The 24,806-nt window shown below is 35.8% G+C and overlaps 1 protein-coding gene across 1 annotated transcript in view; it reads right to left on the minus strand.

Moving 5' to 3' along the window:
- Positions 1–24,806, minus strand: part of ova (ovaries absent) — an 86,304-nt gene that overhangs the window by 14,090 nt on the left and 47,408 nt on the right. Inside the window, exon 3 of the mRNA XM_065237926.1 lies at positions 18,558–18,725. Within this exon, the coding sequence (XP_065093998.1) occupies positions 18,558–18,725 (168 nt within the window). The remainder of the gene's footprint in view (positions 1–18,557; positions 18,726–24,806) is intronic.

Raw genomic sequence — 24,806 nt, forward strand, 5'->3', positions numbered from 1 at the left:
TGCTAAACTTATTTTAGCAACCTTCACAATAACGCAGTAGCCGCACTGAGGGTTGCTATTCAAGTGCGGGAAATAACAATCTGCCTCTCGCTGAACAGCGGGTTGACAAATATAGCAGCGCGATAGCAACCGGCCCAAGCGTTGCTACATATGATATGTTTGTTTTGTTTTTCATTTGAACATTGTGATATAGGGGAAATGACGGCTTCGGCATGACAGACTATTTTCGGCAACCCAAATTGAAACACTATTTTCACTGGATTTTCTTACGAAAACACTTCGCTGAATGCATGCAAACGATTATTTATGCTTTCAGCTTCAATTTGACTATATTTTTACCACTGAGAAAAAGCAATCTAGCAGGGTTTTCTTGAAATGAAACACACGCACAACAAATTGTAGCTGATTTCGAGTTGCCGATAATAGAACAGCAGATTTACATGCAGTTCAAATGGAACGGTTGCCGAAGAAAAACTGGTTGCCGACAATACTCGCTCTCACTAGAGAAGATTGGAGCTTTGACAAAGCGTTTCAAAACAGTTTTTAACAATTCTTTCGACTGAAATTGTTAGAGCAGCTGGCAGCAAAAGATTGTAAACAAACCAATACTGCATATGTGTGCGTTCCATAGAGAAAAAGGCTATAGAAAGAAGGTCGCTGCTTTGGTTGCCGAGAATACGTAAATTCCCCTATGAATAAATTTGTATTTGTGACAAAAATGTGGACCCAAGAGACAACAAAGCAAGACCCGGAACATCCATTAATGTGGAAAATTGGTAAAAAAGTATCTAGATTTATTTAATCAACTTGTTGTTATGCTGCATTAATGAATTTGGATTTGAAACCAGTATGTGCACTCTGATGGCCATGGAACGGCCCTTCAAAAGATCCGGAACATCCGTAAAGGGGGCTAGTATATGCAATCAGGTAGCGGTGTGGTCTCTGGAAGATTTTTAACATCCACAAAAGTAGTCAAATCCTAGTTTTCTTTGGGCTTCCCTGAGGTTTTGAATCTTTCCTGAAGTTCATTAATTTTTTTTTTCCGGAAATTTTAATAATATTTATAAAATTTTCTGAAGACCTCGCATTGTTCCTGAAGCATCGCAAAATTCATGAAATTATTTAAGTATCTCATAGTTCCTTTTAATTCCTCTAATCATCTACGAAGTTCCGGGAGCTTCCCAAAGTATAATGAAACTACCGATTTTCTTGAACATAATCTAATCTTCGCTGAAGTTCCTGCAGTTTTTTTTTTTTGCAGTTCTTTAAAATGCATTGAATACCACGGAACTTTCTTAAAATAATCTCACATTTTCCTGATGCTCATGTAAAATCTCTTATGTTTCTGAAATTTAAATAAAGGTCTTGGTACTTTGATGTAGTTTCGGAAATTACCTGAGTTTCTTGGAACTTCTTAAACATTCTTATTTATATATTTATTTATTTTTTCCATTCCTGAAGTACTCTCAATTCTATTGAAGTTCTTGGTACTAGCCGGAACTAAATAGAACTTTCAAAAAAAATCTCGAATTTTTTCTGAATTTTATTGAATAGACCGGAATTTATCGGAGCTTACGCATATAAATCTTCGAACTTCCCTGAAAGTCTGGAATTTCTTGAATTTCTCGAAGTTATGAAGTTATTGCCGTTGATATCTCTAAAATTCCCTAAAGCTCTCTAGTTTAGCTTCCTTGAGGTACTTGGAAGTTCTTTAACATGTCAATATTCCTCGAGTTATCTCCACATCTCTGAAATTATTTTGACTTCCCTAAAGTTCTCTGGATATCCCTGAATTTCTGAAATTTTCTTAAAAGTTCTTGCAGTTTCCTGAAATTTTTGGAACCACTTTTAAAATCCTGAAATTTGCCTATGAAACTTCCTGAAATTGTTTCTTTTCATTCCTCAGACTCTCCTGAAGATCTATATTGTTTCCTGAAGTTTACGGAACTTCACTTATGTTTTCCTGATGATGTTCCTGAAATTGTTCAGAAATTAATGGAACTGCCCAGAAGATCTTTAAATTTCCCTTTAAACATGGATCTTCTTTGTAGCTTTCTAAATGTTTTTAAGTTCATTCCCTGAAGTTTTTTTACTATCCTTAAATTTCGGAACTTCTTGATGGTTTCCTCTATTCTACTGAAATAAATGGATTTGCGATTAAGTTCTCTTTTTTTGTGATAATCACAGTGGCAACAACTTGCTTAAACTCTACACTGGACCCCTTTTATTGATAAATTTTGCTTCTATGAGCCTCTATTTTAAATCAACACACAGACGTTCCTAGGAGACCCCTCACCATCCCTCTCCAAAGGGGGAGTTTGGTAAAGAGAGATGAAAAAACCGATTTGTACATCCTTAAAAGTTGTCCGCTATCTACTAACTATATGAAATTTTCACACTGCCGTACTCTAACGGAACTTAGTTAGAGATGAACTAGTCTAAGACTAAAAATCTCTTTAATAAAGTTTAAAAAAAAACTCTAACGGAACTATCAACTCTAGACTTTCATCTTCTCCATCTATCGTATAAAAATTACCACTTTAGTCTGTTATTTGAAATTAGCATCTTCAACTATCTTAAGAGTCACCAATTTAACTCGGTCAAACAAATCTGAAGGCTGCTCAACTGGAGTTGCTCTTCTAGACATAGAAAAAACATTCGACAGTGTTTGGCATGAAGGTTTGATTGCTAAATTGAAAAAGTTTTATTTTCCACTCTATATTATGAAATTACCTGTTACAGCAGGAGTTCCTCGGGGTAGCATTCTTGGAACTATATTGTATAACATTTTCACTTCGGACCTCCCTGATTTGCCTCAGGGTTGCCACAAATCTTTGTTCGCTGATGACACAGGCATTTCCGCTAAAGGAAGAAGTCTTCGTGTTATTTGCAGCAAACTGCAGACAAGTTTAGATATTTTCTCTTCTTATTTACAAAAATGGAAGATTTCTCCCAACGCTTCCAAAACTCAACTTATAATATTTCCACATAAGCCTAGAGCTTCCCTAGTAGTAGTCACATAGTAACTATGAACGGAATTTCAATTTCCTGGTCAAGTCAAGTGAAATATCTTTGATTAGTACTTGACCAAAAATTTACTATTAAAGATCACATTGAGGGCATTCAAGCCAAATGTAACAAATATATAAAATGTTTGTATCCTCTTATAAACAGGAAATCTAAACTTTTCCTGACGAATAAACTTTTAATATGTAAACAAGTTTTTGGACCGGCCATGCTTTACGCTGCACAGTGGCACGAATATGAATAAAGACGGTCAAAATATGTTTTACCCTTTTTCGACGTTTTAGAGACTGGGTGTCTTGGGAAAAGTTGCTCAAAATTATATCCCGCATCTTTTAAATTACACAACTGAATAATCTTTAAGCTAGTATTACACATCCAAATTCTAGCTTTTTCCAGTTACGAGAATATGGTTCCATGTCTTGGACAAAGTTATAAAGCAGTTGATTTTATGAACATTTGCTAAAGACACCAAATTTCTACATCATAACACTGTAGAGCTATATTAGATTTTCTTTTAAGACTACCTTAATATTGGTTTTTTGAGGTAATTAGTGCTTTTTTCACTCAATAACCAACGCTGAACTTTTGAGGAGTACTATTTTATAATGTAAACTTCGAAATTCAATCGGTTTTAATCCCTGTCTTGGGCCACCTACCATCTTTTCGGGCCGTTCAATATGGCGTCAAAAAACCGTCCGATGGGCTGTATATAATATAGACATTTTCGAATCGAGATTTGGCTAGGTGCCCCTCAGTACCCAACGCTGAAATTTTCAGAACTAATATTTTATAAGGTAATCTTCAAAATACAACCAGTTTTAGAAACCCCGCCAAGGCCCACCCACCCTTTTTTCGAGCCGTTGAATATGACGTCGCAAAAACGCTTGATGGGCTGTATATCACATTGTTGTCAATGAAAAGCATTGGTGTATTCAGCAAAGTTGTATATTTTAATGATGCCAGCAATTTCTTAGAACATGATAAATTGATCAAATTTGAAAAAAGTACTAATTAACTCAAAAAACCAATATTAAGGTAGTATTAAAAGAAAATTTATTATAGCTCTACAGAGTTATGATGCAGAAATTTGGTGTCCTTAGCAAATGTTCATAAAATCAACTGTTCTACAACTTTGTCCAAGACATGGAACCATTATCTCGTAGCTGGAAAAAGTTAGAATTTGGATGTGTAATACTAGCTTAAAGATTATTCAGGTGTGTATTTCAAAAGATGTGAGATATAATTTTGAGCAACTTCTCCCAAGACACCCAGTCTCTAAAACGTCGAAAAAGGGTAGAAAATATTTTTGACCGTCTTTATTCATATTCGTGCCACTGTGCGCTGTGCCAATATGGTCTACACTGTACACAAACATCATCCTCTGATCGAATGAAACCTCAGACCATTCAAAACAAAACACCGAAATCGCTTTTTCGAATGGTAGCTGCAACCGGATGACGGTTGTTTTGAAATCAGATGATTTTCCTCTCGAATACAGGATGAAACTTGTTATGCGAAGAGATAGGGCCTTCAGTTGAAATGCGTAATGCTCTCTGCAGAATGACTGTCATACTAAATGGAAATGCATATGGTATTGGTTCAGCCCCATAACGCAAATCATTCAAAACGATGATGTAAATAATTCTATCGAACGTCATTTGCTGATCTGAGCTGACAAACGAGGTGGAAGCATATGCATCGCTATCAGAGCTGTTACGAACATTAGTAAAGGATGAAAACCAATGTTTGGCTATTTCGTGATAGAGGAGGTTTTCTCCACCACGAAAATTTTTTGTACCCATAATGGAATGGCTTATTATGGCAGTTGCGCACGGAACCCCTTTGGATACGGTCGTGTTTGTTCTCTGTTTTGTGCGTGCGTTCGCTTTCATAGTTTTCGGCTGCATTTGCCGGATTAGCGCTGGCACTCTGCCTCCCGGACGGTTATACGTGTGTGAGTGGCGGTTTTCTCGCTTTCCGAGAAGTTTTAGAATCGAGAAAGAAACATGATTCATCATGTTTGCAAAATTGCAAGCATCAGAAGATTTGGCGCTGTGTGGTTTGATTGTTTCTCCCAGACCAGAAATTTGTGGCATCGCGAGTGAAAATTTTAATTTCAGTTTATGTACGCGCTGCAAGGTGCGTGAAAGAGTTGGCACGATCGGTGTTGATGTTGGTACACTTGTAACAATTTTTGCAAAAATAAAAAAAATAAGTACTTTGACTATATGTTTTTAGTAGGGTATACGTCCCTAACCTCGGTCTAATATGCAGCCATCGATTACGTTTTTAATCATAACTCATCAATGAATTTACCTGCAAACGATATTCTACTGCTAAATGGTATGCTTAGATATGCTTATCATGTCGTTTGCTATCAGAAACCACGAAAAGTTGAAAAACTTACTTTTTTTAAGACAATAACTCACGAGGGAAATGTATGTAATATGGGTCTATTGTCCCCAAATTGGGTCTATTTATGGATGCAACTTCGTCCTATCTTGTTTGATCTTCAAAAAAACGCTCTTGGTAACGTTTTCTGATGTATTTTTTTTTTATCACTATCACTGTTAACTTAATGCTCTTCATTCCTCAAAACATTTCTTAGAGAAAATTTTACGAAAACTACATTAAATCACTCAATTTAAAAATTAAAAATTAAAAATTTCGCTTATCGTCTTTTGACCGCAGAATATCTAAATCAGAACATTGTGATGTTCATTATACAGGTTTGGCAGAAAAAATCTCCCTTCCTGTTCGTTCCTTATCATCCAAATGCAAAACAACATTGTTGACGTTACTCTTATTGCTATATGCTGTCAAATGAATTTCATGGGCCATAGTTAGGAACATAGAAAAGAAATGTGTCCCTAAAGTTGGGTCCATGTTTTACTTGTGAAAACGTTGTTAAACAATTAAAATAAACATAAAATATTCAAACAGCAACTGTAAGTTTTACGTCTAGTGTGTATTATCAGGTAATTCCAATCAATAAATGCCATAATCAGGCCATTTGATGATCGTCAGTCAACCTTCCCATCTTAACCTTATAAGTCATGGCGGCTAAAAACTCCGAACATTGTGATATTCTCAACCAGTTTTATTACTTACGAGAGCTGAAAATGTATTGAAATGTTGTGATATAAATTGATTTGTGTGTGGTACACATTTATCAACCATCAGTGATCAATATTTTCCTTATTTTTTGTGTAATATTCCTTAATTAATTATTTATTTGCGTGATAGGCCGAATGAAAGGACTAGACCCACATTACATACCGTAACCCTATTACTTCTACGTGAAGTCAACGATCTACAAAAAAAAAATCGAAAGAAATTGATATCGAAAGTGTACCAAAAGTGCTTCTGAACGGGTTTCGCAGTGGGGTGTGGTGAAATTCGTGGTTGTTTTCAGTGAAAATTCAGTGAAAATTCCGTATTACAAATTTGCTCATCGAGTTCCCTTTTTTTTTTGCCGTTCGACGACATCGGGAATGCGCTCCCGGATATATTGATTTGGTGAGTACGTTCCAGTTGAGGATTGTTCTTGTACATTTCTCGATTGCATTTTCGAGGGGACGTGTCTGCTTTTGTGGGCAGTGCGTTTGATGGTCGGTTTGGTAGTATCCTTTTAAATATAATGTCTCATGTCCAAATAACCTCGATTTTCGGTCTATTGATTCAATACTTTAGTATTATATTTTCAAAATATACAATGATGAATTATGTCATTTCATGGCACATAAAACAAAAAGTGTGTGTATAGGTTATTTGTATGTTGTGAAACATCTTTATTTTTTATTATATTTTTCATTTTACTACATATTTTATATACATTATATATCACATGATTATATATAAATTCATAATGTAAATTACAATAAATACTGGGACGGGAGGGAGCATCAGGGCATCATTGAAGTTGTAACTGGACAATGGAGTGGAGTGCCAACCGGAGTCTAGGAGGGAATGTGTACTGTCATTTTAGATAGTTACATTTCACTCCAACAGTTGCAATGAATTTGACGCGCTCTTCTTAAACAAACCATCCCGTGGAAAGCTTAACATGTATTGCGAATTTCGTTATTCATTTTGTTGGATCATATTGTTGGAAGGAGATTCTCTTATTCCCGCGGGTTTCGCGTAAGTGCCTCTGCTTACGGGCCCGTCCAACCCTTTTTGGCCCTTCATACAGCAGTATGTTGAATTCAGAATGATGATGGAATTTGATCTTGCTGTTGAGTGGAGCCGCATGCAGGGCAAGACCCAAGCTAGGATGGTGGCTACTTACATACATACATACATACATAATGGAATGGCTTATTATGGCTATTGTAGATAATCAAATTATAAATCTAATTAAAAGCACTTGCATGTCACACTATTCTTAAATGTTTGTCCTCTGAGTGCCGTATGTTTTAAAGCTAATTTTTAAACGAAAATCATCCTGTATTTGGATGACAGTCATATGGATGTTCATCATCTGACGACGAATTCAACCATAAGAAAATCATCCGAAATTCGAATGCATATTGTTAAAGGGCTCGAGCAATACAATAATCATTCGAAGTATTGCGGGTGTTTTCGTTCAGTGTAGTTGTTGCACTACCAGGAAAAAAGCACTTCAAAGGATTCAGAACAAAGTTCTGAAGGTGATTTTGAAGTTGCCTCCCTGGTACAGCACTACCGAGGTACATAGAATTTCGAATGTTGAGACTTTAGAACAACACGGAGAAATTATAACAGACACAATTATTTTTCCGGTCAAAATAAATATATTGTTCAATTGTTTTAGAGATAACCCGAAACTATAGTTGATTTGACTATATATAGAGGGCAACAACTATAGTCCATAGTTGGCTCCTCGGTTGGCTCAACTTTATTTTTCAGTAGATGAACAAACGTCAAACTTCAAATTACAACTATGCTTTAGTTGATTCAAGAAAACTATTGGTAGGAAAGCAAAATTTTACAATGCTTATTAAACGAACTGCTCTTCATTATCGATATATTAAGGAAGTTTGTTTTGTTTCTTTATCGATCGCAAAAACCCCAAAAAAGTCATAAAAAGTGAACATGAACATTCAGCTTTGATTTGAACCGTGTTCATCTGCGTGAGAGCCAGCTATCTTATCGCCTGCTCTACGCATCACAAGTTAAAAGTATTTGGATTTGTAATGATCACTTGAAACCAAATTATATTAATAAATTACATTTGATGGTTGTTATAATTGATCAAAGTTATAGTTGAATTGAGTATAAGATGAACAGTTGAATCTATTAGGTAGATATGATTGAGTTGACGGTCAAATTAATGTTGGAATAACTATAGGTTTCTTTCAAACAACAATATTTTTCCATGTGAAAGTAACTATTAGGATTGTCATCTTAATTTAACGAATTTGTTCTCCGTGAAATGTCCAACAAAATAATTAATAATTTCAGGCAAAAATCGATGCAATCCTCAATTGCAATGATTAATTCCCTTTATACTTAGATAAGATTTAGTTTTAGTTTTTAAGATGTAAATTGTTATATGTACTGACATACAGGTTTCAAAAAACCTGTTTAAAATACTGAATTGCCAAGGCAGGAACAATGTAAAAACACTTAGATATATAGTTACAATACGACAGACACACCACTAGCCATCACGAAGCAACCCGTCAGCAACTTGGACCTAGCAACCGACTGCTACCATCGGTAACCGTCAGCAGAAAGTTTGGACCCAGCAACCACCAGCCGCCATCGTCAGCCCAGTAAGCAGGAAAACTGGACCGATGAGTAGGTTTTAAATAGGGATAATTCCAATTGATCGAACAATCTTTAGTTAGAAGTAAAAAAGTAGAGTTCGATTTGTTAAACATAATTAGTGAAATAAATAGTTTTTTTTATGTTCCCCTACACGGTGTTTCGCGAAAACCCATTAATGGGTATAAAAACACCCATTTCCGCTTAACGTGCCCCTCCTCATTTAATGGGTAAACTATGGTTTACTCATTAATGGGTAAATGGGGGATCTGTCAATAAATGGGTGTTTTTTTATCCATCTTCTTGAATTGTGTTTCGTAAAATGGGTAGAAAAATACCCATTTCTTCAAATGGAGGATGCTGGGTCTTCGTTGATATAAAAAAAACTTTCTAACCTTTTCCAGAGATCGTCCATTTTTGCTAAAAAAAAAAGCGGACAGAAACTTTTTTGCATTCCCAATGGTCGGTGAAGGAATGAGACGATAAAATGTCCAAGTGTTTTTTCACCCATTAGTGGGTAGAAAATATACCTATTATGCAATCGTGAACTGATTCTTTAAATGGGTATTTTTTCACCCATTTTATGATTTCCAAATTCCCCCATTTTTTGACAGCTTCATATACATGGTTTGAAAATGGGTATTTTTTTTACCCATAAATGGGTTTTCACGAAACACCGTGTATACCGTGTTCCTTATAAGGAACAAACCTGCAATTGGCGCAGCCGAGTAGGCCTTGAGAAAAGGAAGATTATGACAGTGGTTATTTATGAAGTGAAAAGTGAAATGTAGTGATTCCGCGTAAAAGCATCGCTAGCTGAAGGCAGCCGTCGCTAGATCGAGTTGAGGATCCCCCTTCTAATCACCTGCAGATTACTACCAACGTTTCTCCTGGGCCAACGCTCACGACAGCAAAACTGTAAGTAAACAAGCAATTTTATATTGACTTTGCGCACCTACGTCCCCATAACGCACTACAAGATAGACTCCATGGGTAGAAAATCGTAGCAACAATTTGAAAATCATTGTTACGTCTCTAAAAGACACTACAAGAAAGATTCTTTAGGTAGTCAGAGTGCACTACAAGATAGACACTTTGAAAATAAAAAAATTAAATTAACAAAAAAATAACGAGAAGTGAATGCCGAAAGTTCCAAAATATTCAAAGTTTTAAGCTTTGAAAAAAGCCAAAAATCTATTTAGTCAAGGCAAACAATCTGATACCGAAGAAAGCTTCGAATCAGACGCCTCAGAGGAATACTTACACGTACCTCTGAAAACAGAACTTTTCTCAAACAAAATCACATTTTGCAATAACGCAAAATATGGTCGAAGATGTTACATCCATAGAGGCAAGATTTAATAGTTCATACAGAACACGAGAGAGCACACCAAGGAATATCATAAATGGAAAATCATATAAAAAGGTCTTACTTTTTTTTTTTTTTTAAACCAACAAAATTAGACAAGATGTTTGGCACAAATCGAGCAGGTGTTTACTGCCGGTGGAAGCATAAATGTCCCATGTTCTATGGAGCATCCATATAACATGGGACAGTTATGCCTCCACCGGCAGTAAACACCTGCTCTATTTGTGCCAAACATAAATATGAACGTAAACCTTACAATATAAAAATTTCTCCCGACTTTTTGACAGAGTCCACATGGATATTTTTGGAATCGACAAACAAAATTACTTGTCACTAATTTGCGCTTTCTCTAAACATCTACAAGTAATTTAAATACCATCTAGAAATTTAACAGACATCCAAAATGCCCTCTCACAATATATTCGAGATTCCGGAGCTCCCAAGAAAATTATATGTGACCACGAAGCCGCATTTACAAGCATTCAACTAAAAACTTTTCTAATTAACCTAGGTACAGACATAGCGTTTGTCTCTTCTTCAAAGTCAAACGGCTAGATTGAAAAGTCACACAGCACCATAATTGAATTATTCAGCACCAACAAAACAAATTTAATGAAATGAGGTCACCCGAAATAATAGTCATAGTAACAGCACTTTACAATGATTCAGTATACTCGGCAACGTCATTCACACCTAATGAAATAGTTTTTAACCAACGAAATAATGTAATCCAGAACAAATTGCCGAAGAAGCCAGAGACTTGTACATAAAAGTCTCGAACCAATTGAATAAATCCGCTAACAAAATGACCAAATATAATTCAAAGAAAGAAGATCCTCCAAACGTAGACGTAAACAAGGATATTTGCATCCAAAAAAACAACTAGAAAAAAAACTGGACCCTTGATTTACAGAAACCAAATGTCTAAAGATTGGTCCCCGGTTCATGAGTTGATGGGTCGATAGGTAGGGTCCAGGTGTGGGAGAGCTGCCTTCCTGGCACGTCGGTAGCATTGGTGCTCGGAAAACAAGATCGACGGAAAAAACAAACCAAAGGAAAAAAAAATGTCTAAAGAATAACGAGAGATTTGCCAGCGAACCGGGAAATATCCGGGAATTTGAAAAGTAACCGGGAAAACCGGGAAAAACCCGGGAATTTAACGAGAGAACCGGGAAAATAAATTTATCATACCATAGCAACAAATGATTACACCAGAATTTCAGAATAAACCATTAAAACAGAGTGATTGTTTACTAAATTAATGTTCTGCTCTATTTGATGAATAATTTTCTTCAGTTTCCCGTCTTATTGTTTGTAGAATTTAATCACTCAGCAATATTTCAAATTGATTTTTTGTCGTTTCAATTTCAGATGTAAGGTGAATGGGCCTTAAAAGAAAATATGGATGATGCTGGACTTTGGAAATAAATATTTGTAAAAACCTAATCTGAACTATTCCTTTCCGGGGTTTTACATTTTCGTTATTCAAAATTCTCATGATATTAATTTCAGAACTAACATGGAATTCTGCTCTAAATTATCATGGAATTCTTCTGAAATTAACCAGAAAGCACCCCGCGTAATAATTACCGGTGAATTCGTTTCGGAATTTCCTTGAAACTTCTTCTTAGAATTTGAATTTGGAATCTTAGAATTCCCTTCCCGGAGACTTTGTTTCCTTTGAAATTCTTTTAACTCTATTCAAAGCAGCAGAAATCTTTCGAAATTTTATTTAGAAACCCCTTGGAGTATTTTAAAGAATTTCTTTCCAATTAGGCCTATTAGCATTTTTTGCAATCAATTCTGTTGGAGCTCTGTGATGAATCTTTTGCACTAGAGTTGAAATTATCCCCAAAACACTATTAGAAATCTGTTTCTTGTTGAATTCTCATCATAATTCTCTTGGAATTCTTCTTCAAATTCATCTGTCATTTTCCTAACGATCCCCATACAAATCTCCTCTGAATCACATAGGAATTTTCCTTATAGTTTTTTTTTTTCAAAGCTCCTTCTAAAATTACCTAAGAATTTAATTTAGAACTTGCATTCTTCTCCACAGAAATCCCTCCAAATTCTTCTAAAAATGTCTATGGACTTTATGTCAGAATAATGCTCCTTTGAAAATTATGTGGGAATCCTCCCAAATTAATCACTAAAGTCACTTTTTACGACTAATATTGAGAGTAAATGATCAAAAGCAATGCTAGTGGAAATGGAACGGCAGCGGCAGCGGAAAAGCCCGATGTAAGTAAGCCTGCTTGTCAGGTAAGAAACTAGTTCATTTTCATTTTCAAGCACAGAAGGGGGTCATAGGGCCAAGTCACCAGCGAAAAATCGCTGTCCATACTGCACCAGGGTAGAGGTATAGATTTGGCATCACAGAATAATAACCACAGGTGTCATATGAATCCTGTTTACGATACTGGATAGTAAGGAAAGCTGTTGAACATAGGGGATAGTCAGAGTAACAGCAATAATAGTGAAAGTTAGGAAAATAAGCAGGTAGAGATGGTTGATTTGCAATGGCTATCGACTCTGTTATATGGCCTACCGTATCAGATTCAAATTTAATGTCGTTTAATATTGCGCTTATTACTTTTATCTTTATTCTAAGCAATCTCCTTTCATACTTGTTTGTTTTAAAGTGAACTGGATGAAAAGATTGTTTTATCAAAATTATGTTAAAGTTAACTACTATTCATATTTGCTAATTAATACCTAAATGTAATTTTTAATTTTATGAAGATAAGTTGCTCAGAATAGCAGCCTGTAATTCCGTACCAGAATCCGCCTCCAATTTAATGTCTTGTGGATTCGTAGTAGCAAAGTTGTGCTAAAAGCTAAATAGTTACCTAAAAATACTACCTAAATCGTTCACAATCAGTACCGGGCCACTGATGAAAACCAAAACTACAACCCTGAAAAAACGAATCGATATTTTCGAAGGCGAACACAACCTATTCTTGCTAGTGATTCTGTCCAATTGTTAGGTATCCAAATTATAGTCATTCGTAAATTTGTTATTGAATATATGGATGAATTATCTATTATTGAATAACTATTATTTACGATAATTACATGAAAAAAATAACATATAAACTACAAACAAAACGTGACTACTAAAATCTCAAAAAGATATTCTCACAAGTATATTTCACGCAACCAGGAATCTCAAAACCATTAGACGCTATAATGATACTCTACACATGTTAGACACAAGAAAAGGCCAAAAAGCAAGCGTCCGACACACAAAACCCGCCAAATCCACTGGCAGTCACAATCAACGATTCTACGAATCGCGAGCGCTCACGAATCATAAAACCGCTGACTGCGACACTCTGAAAGCGAAATTGACAGGCTCTATGCGTCAAACACCCGCCCTCCAATCTCCTCCCGCATCCAACAACACAAACCTCCACTACAACATCTAACGAATTCAAATTTCCGAAAATCACTCATCTATAGAAAGTGAGTGGAAGCAATCCTGCATGCAAGTATTTTTCATGATACGCTTTGTCTGTCTATCTTTCTATTAGGCCTGTGGACATGTGTTAGCTTCGAAACTTCTAACCAAACTAGGAAAATTTTGAAATCACAAAAAAAAAATTCAAAGGTAATTACAAGCAAAATACATATTGATTATTTTACGCAAAACCGAGCAAGTAATATTAAATCTCTTGTATTGTATGCTAATGCTAATTGACTGTAACAAAAATAATATGCTTAAATAAAATAAAATATTAATAAAATGATATGCAAAATTTACTATTGGTGATTAATTTAGTCAGGTGATCATAATCAGAATTGCTCAGTCTGCATGAAGCAGCCGATTGCATCAAGGAAGTTCTATTAACAACCAAGAATTAATCGTTTGAGGTATACTGAAGCATTAAGAAGGTGATATGTGTCACTATGGGAAATCATCATCGTTGCAAATATAAAGAAATTAAACATAACCCTTTGCTTCAGTACCGTCAACCTCCATGTCCATGGGGAGGGCTTTTCAGGTAAGAAACTGGTTAAAACCAAATTGACTCTGGTTAGATATCTTGGATTCATTTGTGACAACTGTTCAAAACTGCTTTTGAATTTCCAAAAATGTATGACGTCCTCATTCCCTTAAAGAATTTGCTAACACTTTGAATACTTCTGAATTTTACTAAAAATTCCAGATGTCTGCAAGATTCTATAGAATGTTCTGTATTTTGTTATAACCCTTCCAAGTCTCAGAACCTTGATAATTATGACTCTACGACTCATAAGAAATTTATTTTTATTTTATTTTTTCAAATCTGTGATCTTGATTTTTTTTTCAAATTCTCATATTTTAGTATTTTTTTTTCTCCAAATCTTGCATCACGAAGATTGTTATTTATCACAAATTTTGAAGATAAGTTCTAGTTTCAAACTCTACACAAATTTCAAAGCCCCAGAATCTTGGGAATCATGTTAAATCATCGTTGTTTGATCGTTTCAATACATTCCTTTCAGTAATATTCTTCAAGTATTGGTCTGTTGGACGTTGGTTTTAAATTTTATGTTTAGTTTCACGTTGAGCGAGTTCCAACGTCAGTATGTTTCAAATATTTTTTCGTGTTTAACTTTGTACATCAGGCCGAGTACTGAAAAGTTAATATTTGTGTTAGTATAGACAACGGAGTGTTCTTCACAGTTGTGTCTTAAAACCTATTCATCCAGATGACTGTTGGCCTAGTGACCTTAATCTCTGTTACTCAATCAATTCTAAAGCTTTGAAGTCATAAGATGAATCGAGCATAAAAAAGGGATAGGAATTGATTTTTCAAAGTATCTGGGAAGATCAAAGAAAGATGTTTGAATACGGTTATTTTTACACGGTTTTTCGCGATTTACACGGTACGTTTTTAACGATTTCTCGACAACGATACAACCTATCGACTTGATTCCAATCACATTATCCGTTTCAAGCTATAGGTAATCGAATGACATACTTAGAAAAAAATCACAATTTTTGGTGTAAATACAGAAGTTTTTAAAATATGTGTATATGGAACATAGCATGCTATAATTACAAATGGCATTAAAATCCGATTTTTTTAAAACATTTAAGCATGTGCAAAATCAAAATCTCGTAGGTTTTTTTTAAACGGTTTTTTTTACACAGTACGTATGGGGGATCAGGTCTTTTTCTACACGGGGGGTGTAGAAAAAGACCTGAGTGTACATTAAGTGACTCATAGAGTTTAATTTTTACTTTCAGATTTAAAAATTACTTTCTGTATTTTTGATTTAATTTTTTTCCACAAATAACCTCCGAGAATTTACAGTTGACCGTGTTTTTAAAAATACGTACAATTTTGTTTTTTGTTGAATATTAACGACCGGGATTTTTTTTAAAGATTTGATCCCGGAAAACCGGGAAAAAAAAACGGGAATTTCAAAATGAGAATTCACTGGCCATGTCTGTAGGAATTAAAAGAAACGTCAAAAGAAATAAAAATAAAATCAAGCGTATTTAACATATTATATAATTAACATATTATTTTCCTCCCCTTTTTAAGAACCAAATAAGTGGCCATCCGAGGAAAGGAGTACAACCTTCAACATAATTCTAACCAAATATCTTCTCGAATTTCAGGGTCTTTGTAAATAATTTGAATGAAAATAATTAATTAGTAAACCCTCTCGTTTCAGTACCCCACCAAGTGACTAAAACCAATCTGGGTATCCTAACAAGCAAAACAAAATACGGATAGCAAAATAACAATAATAATAACTCTTAAGAAGCTTAGATTCAACACTGCTCGATAAAGATGATTCGAATAATATTTCTCTTTGTTTCCATTGGTTGTAGGGAGCTTTTAAAAGCTCAAGAATTAGAAATAACAAATTTAAACAAACAACCAATTTTGATTTTGAAATCCAGTACATGTAAAATTCAATTAGGCAGCATAAGCATTATTCATCCTATAAATATAACTAACTTAGAAACTACTGTTAACTATATAACCAATCTAGCATACACAAAAATTAATAATCATTTATCAGACATTGTTAAGCTTAACATAAAACTATTGTATTCTAATTTAATTTAGTTAAAACCAATTAAACATCGCAGTGTTAGAAGCCTGAACCTAAATGGAACAACCTGGAAATGGATCAGCAGAAGCCCGGATGCGGAAGATCTGCACATCATAAACACAACCAAAAATAACCGTCGACAGGGAGACATTATTATACATCTTACGAGTACCACAACTGATGAAGGAAGAATCAACCATCCTATAAGTACACCCACTCAATAACAACAATTCTATGATAAAACGCTACCCGCTACATAGCAGTTACATAAGTAAGTACTCAGATAAATGGATATCCAATCTAATTTTGGGCAAGAAAAGCTACTGTACAATCAGACAAGATAACTAAAAAGAAGCACGTCTAATAGGTGACAACCTATTATTGATTAATTACGCAAATTCAGATACATTTAAGTCTGGTTGCGGCCCTGATGATCGAGTACTTAATGGTAACTTTCTAATATCATTTTCCAACTGCAACATAACTTTTAGAAACCTACAGTTTGTGTCTCTTGATGAAACCGTTCAACTATCCATAATACAAGGCGCTATGCACAATGTATTAACCCAACATCAACTAGAAGAAGAGGATCTAACGTTCTGAACAACAAATCCATAACCAACACAAGATTTCTACCTGGAACAGTTCACCAATCAACTCTGGAACTGGAGTCTGCTAAGAGGAATATCGCTCTCAACAATCTTAACCGTAACTATAACCATTTTTGCTCTCATACATTACAGACAAAGTGTTCGTTGCATCATTACCAATCTTACCACAAAGAAGGAAACCAAAGCCTCATCCTCAGATAACTTAAACAAGGACGCGTGAGGTCACGCTTTTTTTACCCCCCGGAGGAGTTACAATACGACAGACACACCACTAGCCATCACGAAGCAACCCCTCAGCAACTTGGACCTAGCAACCGACGGCTACCATCGGTAACCGTCAGCAGAAAGTTTGGACCCAGCAACCACCAGCCGCCACCGACAGCCCAGTCAGCCCAGTCAACCCGATCGTACGACGTTCCACATAGGCAGGCCGGTAGTATATAGTAAATAGCATAGTAAGCAATGAGTGGGTTTCAAATAGGGATAATTCCAATTGATCGAGCAGTCTTTAGTTATAAGTGATAGAGTAGTTCAATTTGATAAACATAATTAGTGAAATATTTTTTATGTTCCCCTAAGGAACAAACCCGTGATTATATATCACAACAATTAAGGCTGGTAAGATCTGCAGTAACTGGAGCGCCTAGGTCAAAATTAAATGTAATTTATTTAGAATTTAGAACAAATAAAAAGTTAAAACAATTGTAACTGACAGGTAAAAAACAAAAACTAGTTCCGAAAACGCCTAATTATATGTATCTCCTAGGTGATCATCCATTATCAACCAATGATTTTCGTGTATTTTAAGAACTTCTACCGATTGGATCTGCTTAAAACTTGGTAAAAATCAAGTTTAATGATTATTTGAACTAATTGATTGTTTTGGAAACGCAATAATTTTTGACATGCTAAATCATGCTTCGAAAAAAACCAATTTCCCGCACAGTTTTGTATGGCGTATGGCCAGTGGTAAAGGGAGGGGGCACCCCTCTTTATCCCTCTCCAAAGGGGGAGTTTGGTAAAGAGAGATGATAAAACTGATTTGTACCTTCCTAAAAGTTGTCTAGCTCGCTTTCTACTCTCTATATGCAATTTTCACACAGCCGTACTCTAAACGGAGCTATCAATTCTATGCTTTCATTTCCTCATCTATCGTATAAAAAATACCACTTCAGTCTGTTATTTGAAATTAGCATCTTCAACTATGACATTCTTATTTTTATTTCCGAAGAAGAAAATCACATTTCCATCAATTTTTCCTACACTATGCAATTGGTTCTTTTTTAGGCTCATTTTCTCAAAATTGGGAGGAACCATGCTTTTTAAAGTGTCCTTATATTAATTTCCACTACTGTGTTACCTGACTTATAACGAATGTACGTTGCATACGAGTACCCCGAATACAACGTATGACTCGTCTAATTTTGCATAGCATTTTTTGAAATTAGACGAACTATACGTTGTATTCAGGGTACTCGTATACATCGTATATTGGTTATAAGTCAGGTAACACAGTAGTGTATAAGCGGAAGTGATTATTCACTGTGATTATTTTTGATTGTGCGCAGAAATAATCAGAGTGATTATTCACTTTCGCTAAGAGATACACTTGCCGTTTCAAATTCACTGAGCGTTTCTACTTGGCCCTACATTATAGAAAATTGCGTAAATTCCCAATAAAAACTATATTAATATTTGGTCGCAAATGAAATATTTTTTTTTTAAATTGCAATACTTACCACATACGCATCATAGGAGTAAAGTTCAGCGTCGCAGTCATCACAAAGGTAAATATCGAAGAATGCAGGTTCAACCATTTGTTCATGTTGTAGGTCTGATTGCTGTGAATTTATTTGTTTGGGTAGAAGGCACTTTCGACCAGAAGTCTGTTGTGCTTGATCATAAAGCTGAAAAGAGAATGATATTTATGAGTACAAGTGTCATTAAAAGCGACCCACACACTTAAATTTTTTCGCCGAGATTCCAACAGCCGAGCAGTTCTGCAATTTATTTAGCTGAGATTCAGTAAAACAATTGCCGAGACTCAGCTAAATAACATTTTCTTGAGATATCAGCTAACAAACAGATATTTTGCAGAGATATCAGCAAAAGTAAGTGCCGAGGTAATCGGCTGTTGGAGATTTTACCGATCTGGATTAAGTGTGCTTATTCTTAGCGTCAATGACGATAAGTTTCTAAGTAATCCTCTCAAAATTGAGATCTTTAGATTATTATTATTATTATAGAGTTTTGGCACTTCTCAGCAAAAATTGTGGAAAATTTAACCTACCCCGGGCTGTCTTTATGCCAAGGGGGTTAGGCTTTGTGGATCTTATTCGTCAGTTGACTTATATCCTCATTTGTTTGCCTCAGTCGGATCAGTTATGATGATTCAGGAACCACCGGAAAATACTACAGGTTTCAATAATCACTGCTTTCTGAATGCTGTTCAGTTCTCTTCGTAGTTCCAACTCTTCAAGGGAACGTATAAGGGTACGGGGAACTATTCCGGTCGCTGAGATTACTACCGAAACTATACGTACATCCTCCTCGGCCGTTTACGATTTTGGGTACACGACGTTAGGCATACGGTCGTTAGGCATACGGACGTTAGGCATACGGACGTTAGGCATAATGTACGATAGGCATAATGGACGTTGGGCATAAAGGACGTTAGGCATAATGGACGTTAGGCATAATCTACCCAATGTATTCCAGAAGGATGATAATGGGGACCGTCTATTGATTGCTGACTTCTGTGACAATAATGAAAGAGCCCTAATTTTTGGAACTCATGAAAACTTGCGACGTCTTGGACAGGCAAAGTATTGGTTTACAGATGGTACGTTTGCCACAGTTCCTTGTTTGTTTCGGCAACTCGTCACTGTTCATGGAAGTATAGCTCCTTTACATCAGCAGACGGTTCGGCTAGTATTCATTCTGATGACAACAAAAACAGAATCGTTGTATCGAAAAGTATGGCAGGAAATCCTGGCAGCAGCAGGTATGTCTTTTTACTATTGAATGAAAAACCACAGAATTCACCATTCTTCATTTCATGAGCTGTTCTTTGGCATCATATTTTATTCAAGTTAGCTGTTTTTTTTTTGTTATTAAATGAAAAATCACAGAATTGACCATACTTTATTTCATGAGCTGTTCTTTGAGGAAAACCTTTTCTTCTTTGACAATTGCAATATGTGTGTAAGAATATATTACAACAAATGTGTGATATTTTTATTTCTAGATGCGATTGATTTCAATATATAGTTCAAAACTATGCTGAGTTTTCATTGCCAGATTACTTAACCGCTATCGCTACTAATCTTGGATCTGAGTAAATATGTAGCTACGTCACTTATGATTTGATAAATAATGGATTCCAAACTGTGCTTATTAAATAAACTATGTTTGTTTAACTTGTATCATTTTTTATTCAACGCTTAGTTTAAGTTAAGCATTGTTTACCATGCTCGAAACAGGTTTCTAGAGTTACACAGCAGCAAGGTATTTTATGCCTAACGTCCATTATGCCTAACGTATATTATGCCTAACGTCCATTATGCCTAATGACTTTATGCCTAACGTCCATTATGCCTATCGTCCGTATGCCTAACGTCCGTATGCCTAACGTATTTATGCCTAATGGGGTACACTCCTCGGCCGTTTACGATTTTCGGGCATAAGTCAGAATTAAGTGTCATGTCGGTTTGTCGGTGGTTTTTAGGTCGCAATTCAACTGGTAGTCTTCCTGCGTCAGATGCAGGGCGCTGAACCCGTGGTCTGCTTCACAAACAGCACGGTAGACTTCGTGATGGTTCTGGCTTTCTACGAAGTAGCTCCGCAACTGCTGAATCCGGGAAACACATAGCGCTTGGATATCAGTGATGCCTCTTCCTCCTTCATTACGTGGCAAGGTGACTCTCTCGACGGCCGACTTTGGGTGATGCATGCGATGCTTAGTGAACTGCCCATAATCGCATATCAGTCCCATATGGACATGAAATCAAGATAAGATGGGACTAATATGCGATTATGGGTAGTGAACGCCACTCGTAATGCTCGTTCTATCGCCTCCAAGTCTGTTTTGGTCCACTTGATCAAAGCTGTAGGTCAAACGTACAAACGTGTTTATCGCCTTTATCTTTTTGCCAGCCGACAGGAACGACCTCAGAACACGATTGATTCGATACAATAACTTTTCGTGCAGCTCCTTCTTGATCGCTGTATGGCGAATCTTTTTCAGTTGCAGGAACCTCAGGTACTAGTAGCCTTCAACCGTATTATCATTATCATTATCATTATCATTATCATTATCATTATCATTATCATTATCATTATCATTATCATTATCATTATCATTATCATTATCATTATCATTATCATTATCATTATCATTATCATTATCATTATCATTATCATCATTATCATTATCATTATCATTATCATTATCATTATCATTATCATTATCATTATCATTAAAATGCATCCCTCCGAAACGCCTGGGCCCGGGAGTACCGTTCCTGAGAAAAATAAAGGCCGACACCTCGAAATGGAATGGCATTACGAGCCGATGGGAACAACAGGTTTTATCCCGCCTTCGATCCGGACACACCCGAGTGACCCACAACATGGGTAGCGCTACCTTTTTTCGGAAGTTTTGCGACTCCTGCACAGCGCTGCCATTTATACAGATTTATCTGTATTATACAGACTTTTTAATCTTAATACAGACCCGATACAGAATACAGATTCATCACAGATTTTTAAATTACAATACAGATTTATACAGATTTTTTTTAAATGCTTGAGAAAAAAAAAATCCATATCAAAATAAGTTATCAAGCAGTTCTCACTAATATCAATATATGTTATAATTTTGATATTCTTCACATATCTTTTAGCTCTCATTTTTGTTCTGTTAGCCATCAACTCCATCAAAATGAAATCAATTTGAGTTATCAGGAATAATGAAAACAACATAATTCTTGTTTTCATTTTGTTCTCACCCTCTGCTCGGGAACCTATCAAATTTCCATCGACAATTAATCATGTTATGGTGTTTTTGACAGCATTCACAACCAGAGGACCAACCGCTTTCGGATGCATATGGAGCTGGTAGTAAACGATTTGAGATTGTATGGGGATTTACAGTATTAATTGAATATTTCCAATATAAGCATGTATGTTAAATACAAGAAAAGTGCCCGAGCACATTAAAATGGTACAAATACAAGTACTCGTAAACATTTTACTTGCATTGAAAATGTATTTCGTAAGAAATTGCGGATTTTCTGATATTCTCCATACTGCAAAAATGATTTTACTAGCACTGGCGGGACAACATCTCTCGACTTTTCGGTGTAACTACCACACAAATGATGTAATTAATTGTATTCATCTATATTAAAAATATCAAATAGTAATGAACTCGTGCACTTTTTTGCATTTAAAACTGCCTTTCAGGAAGATAATGAATAGAAACTAAAATCTCCATACATTTTCAAACGGCTTCATATCACTCTTATAAATAAGTACGGACGATATCACAAATGGCGCAATTATATCCCGTATGGTTAGTACGATAGCCCGAATAGGTGGTTAAGCACTTTTTATGGTTATTTTGTATGCACTGTATTTGTAAAACAACAAAACATGATTAATTAAGAAAAAAATCGTCAATACAGAAAATACAGATTTTTTAATAGAGTGGATACAGATTTTTTATAAAACCACCTGGCAGCTCTGCTCCTGCAACACGATTATGACAGTTGAACACCTGATTGTTAACTGTCCCTGCTTCCATAACATCCGGCTCCTCTATGGAATACCGAACAGCATACGTAACGCCCTCTCTAATAACCCATCAAGGAAGCAGCCCTAATAGTTTTCCTAAAAGATGCTGGACTGTTCTATAAAATCTAGACTAACATTTGAAAAGGGTGGAACTCCAAAATTACCATATCGAGAAAATCGCTTCTGAATTTTGATGACCTAAAAATTAATCCTATTTCACAACTTTCCATTTTCTGGATGATTGTATAAGCTTGACATATAGTTAATAGTGTAATCTATCATCATGCATCACTAAAAACTCAAAAAAAGTTTTCTTTGTCGTTAAATGGAGAAGAAAACATCATACGCCCTGATAATTTCTTACATGTTGTTACCCCCCAGATCTTCCATTCTTTGAACTGCCAACACTGGTGATACACCGTGGAAGTACACCATCGGTATTTATTGTTTGTTGTTCCGCCTTGGTTCTTCGTTCGCAAATTTTGTGAGAGTGGAATTACGCCCGGAGATTTTTTTTGGTCTTCTTTTTGTTCGTTGTTTACACGTGAAATATCAATCGGATGCGTTTCAAATTAATCGGGCGTGACTAGATACTACAGAATCAATACGTTTGGCATATTAAAACAATATAATTCGTTGTTGTGGTGCAAGGCGTAACAACCAGTTGCATCATCGAGTTGAAAGTTGGAAATACGCCATGTAAGAAGAAACGTTTTTGATGATATGAAGTGATATTTTCTTCTACTTTTTCGTGTTTATCGAGTAGTTTGTGAATTGCTCTCTCTATATGTGCCAAAATATGATTTGTTTACATTTTGGCTCTTCCGCCCCTTTCAAATGTTAGTCTAGAAATGTAATCAATATATACTAAATGACTATCCCCTCGAACATGGACACCACTGAAATCAGCCTGGAAATCACACGACGATTACCTGACTGCCTTCGACAACGACCCACGCCATTCACACCATGATCCGCCAACCACGCTAAGAACCAAAACAGGTACTATAATGAACTCTGTTAAAAAATACTCTGTACTAAGGGGACTCCCTTCTGGAGGCCCAGCAACCTCTAGGAAAACCCCTTCTGGGTTCTCCAAACTCTCAACTATGTAACTAGGGATGCTCCCGGAGATGAACCAGCCTGCGGCTGAAAATCTCCTAAATAAAGAAACAAAAAAAGATTAAAAGTTATTAATTGTCACATACCTCTAATTTGGCTTATTTCCTAAACTATTCCTCTCCTTGTTAATCTGCTTAATGCTATTGGTCTGCTTGCGTTTTCTTATTGAAGCTCAAGACTAAATAGGAAGATTTATTCTACAACTTTAAAGGTTAGTTGCCTCCCTAAACATCATAATTCTTTTGTTAATCTACTTAATGTTATTAGACTTTCTGATGTTTCTTATTTAAGTTCATTTGATGATTATGATATCCCATTAGTCTAATTTAATAAATAATTGAAATCTTTAATTCACCTAATTAATAATAACCCATGCTTTATTAAGTACCTGCACTTGTGCTTGTAATCTAAAATTTAACGTGTTTCAAGAACTTTTTATTTTGACCTATATTTATTAAATCTTAGTTCGACCCAGGTGACACCTTCAAGTGACTAAAATGCTTCACTTTGAAGTTAGTTTCCTACCTGATTTTTAAATTACATAGGGTATATGCTCCAACTACACTCACACGTTTCCACTATGTCGCACCACAAAAATACGTATGGGTATGTCACAATAGAAGCACGCCACAGTGGAAATCCCGAGCTTTTTTTTCCTTTGGTTTGTTTTCCGTCGATCTTGTTTTCCGTGCTGAACACCAATGCTACCGACGCCAGAAAGGCAGCACCCACATCTGGACCCTACCTATCGACCCATCAAACTCATGAACCGGGGACCAACGGCTTTACTTCCCTTCCGAAGGAAAGCGTGATCAGAGATGTTATGCCTCAGAACATCCCGACGGTGCCGACTGGGATAACTGGGATATAGCAACGCTGGCCATAAACCTACCGTCTCCAACACTCCGCTATAAAGCATGAAATTAAGCCCGCCCACCAACAACAAGGTGCAAAAACTACCCGCATAAATTACAACCATACGGTTACCACATTGAAAATGGTGTATCTTCCTGTGAAAACCATTAACGTTCGAATAAGGTAGTACGTTTTAGAACCAACCATTGTTGTTA

This window comes from Ochlerotatus camptorhynchus, unplaced genomic scaffold (assembly GCF_037179485.1).
Source record: "Ochlerotatus camptorhynchus isolate MF236.1 unplaced genomic scaffold, CSIRO-AGI_Acam_v1.1 ptg000661l, whole genome shotgun sequence".
Classification (NCBI taxonomy): Eukaryota; Metazoa; Arthropoda; class Insecta; order Diptera; family Culicidae; genus Ochlerotatus; species Ochlerotatus camptorhynchus.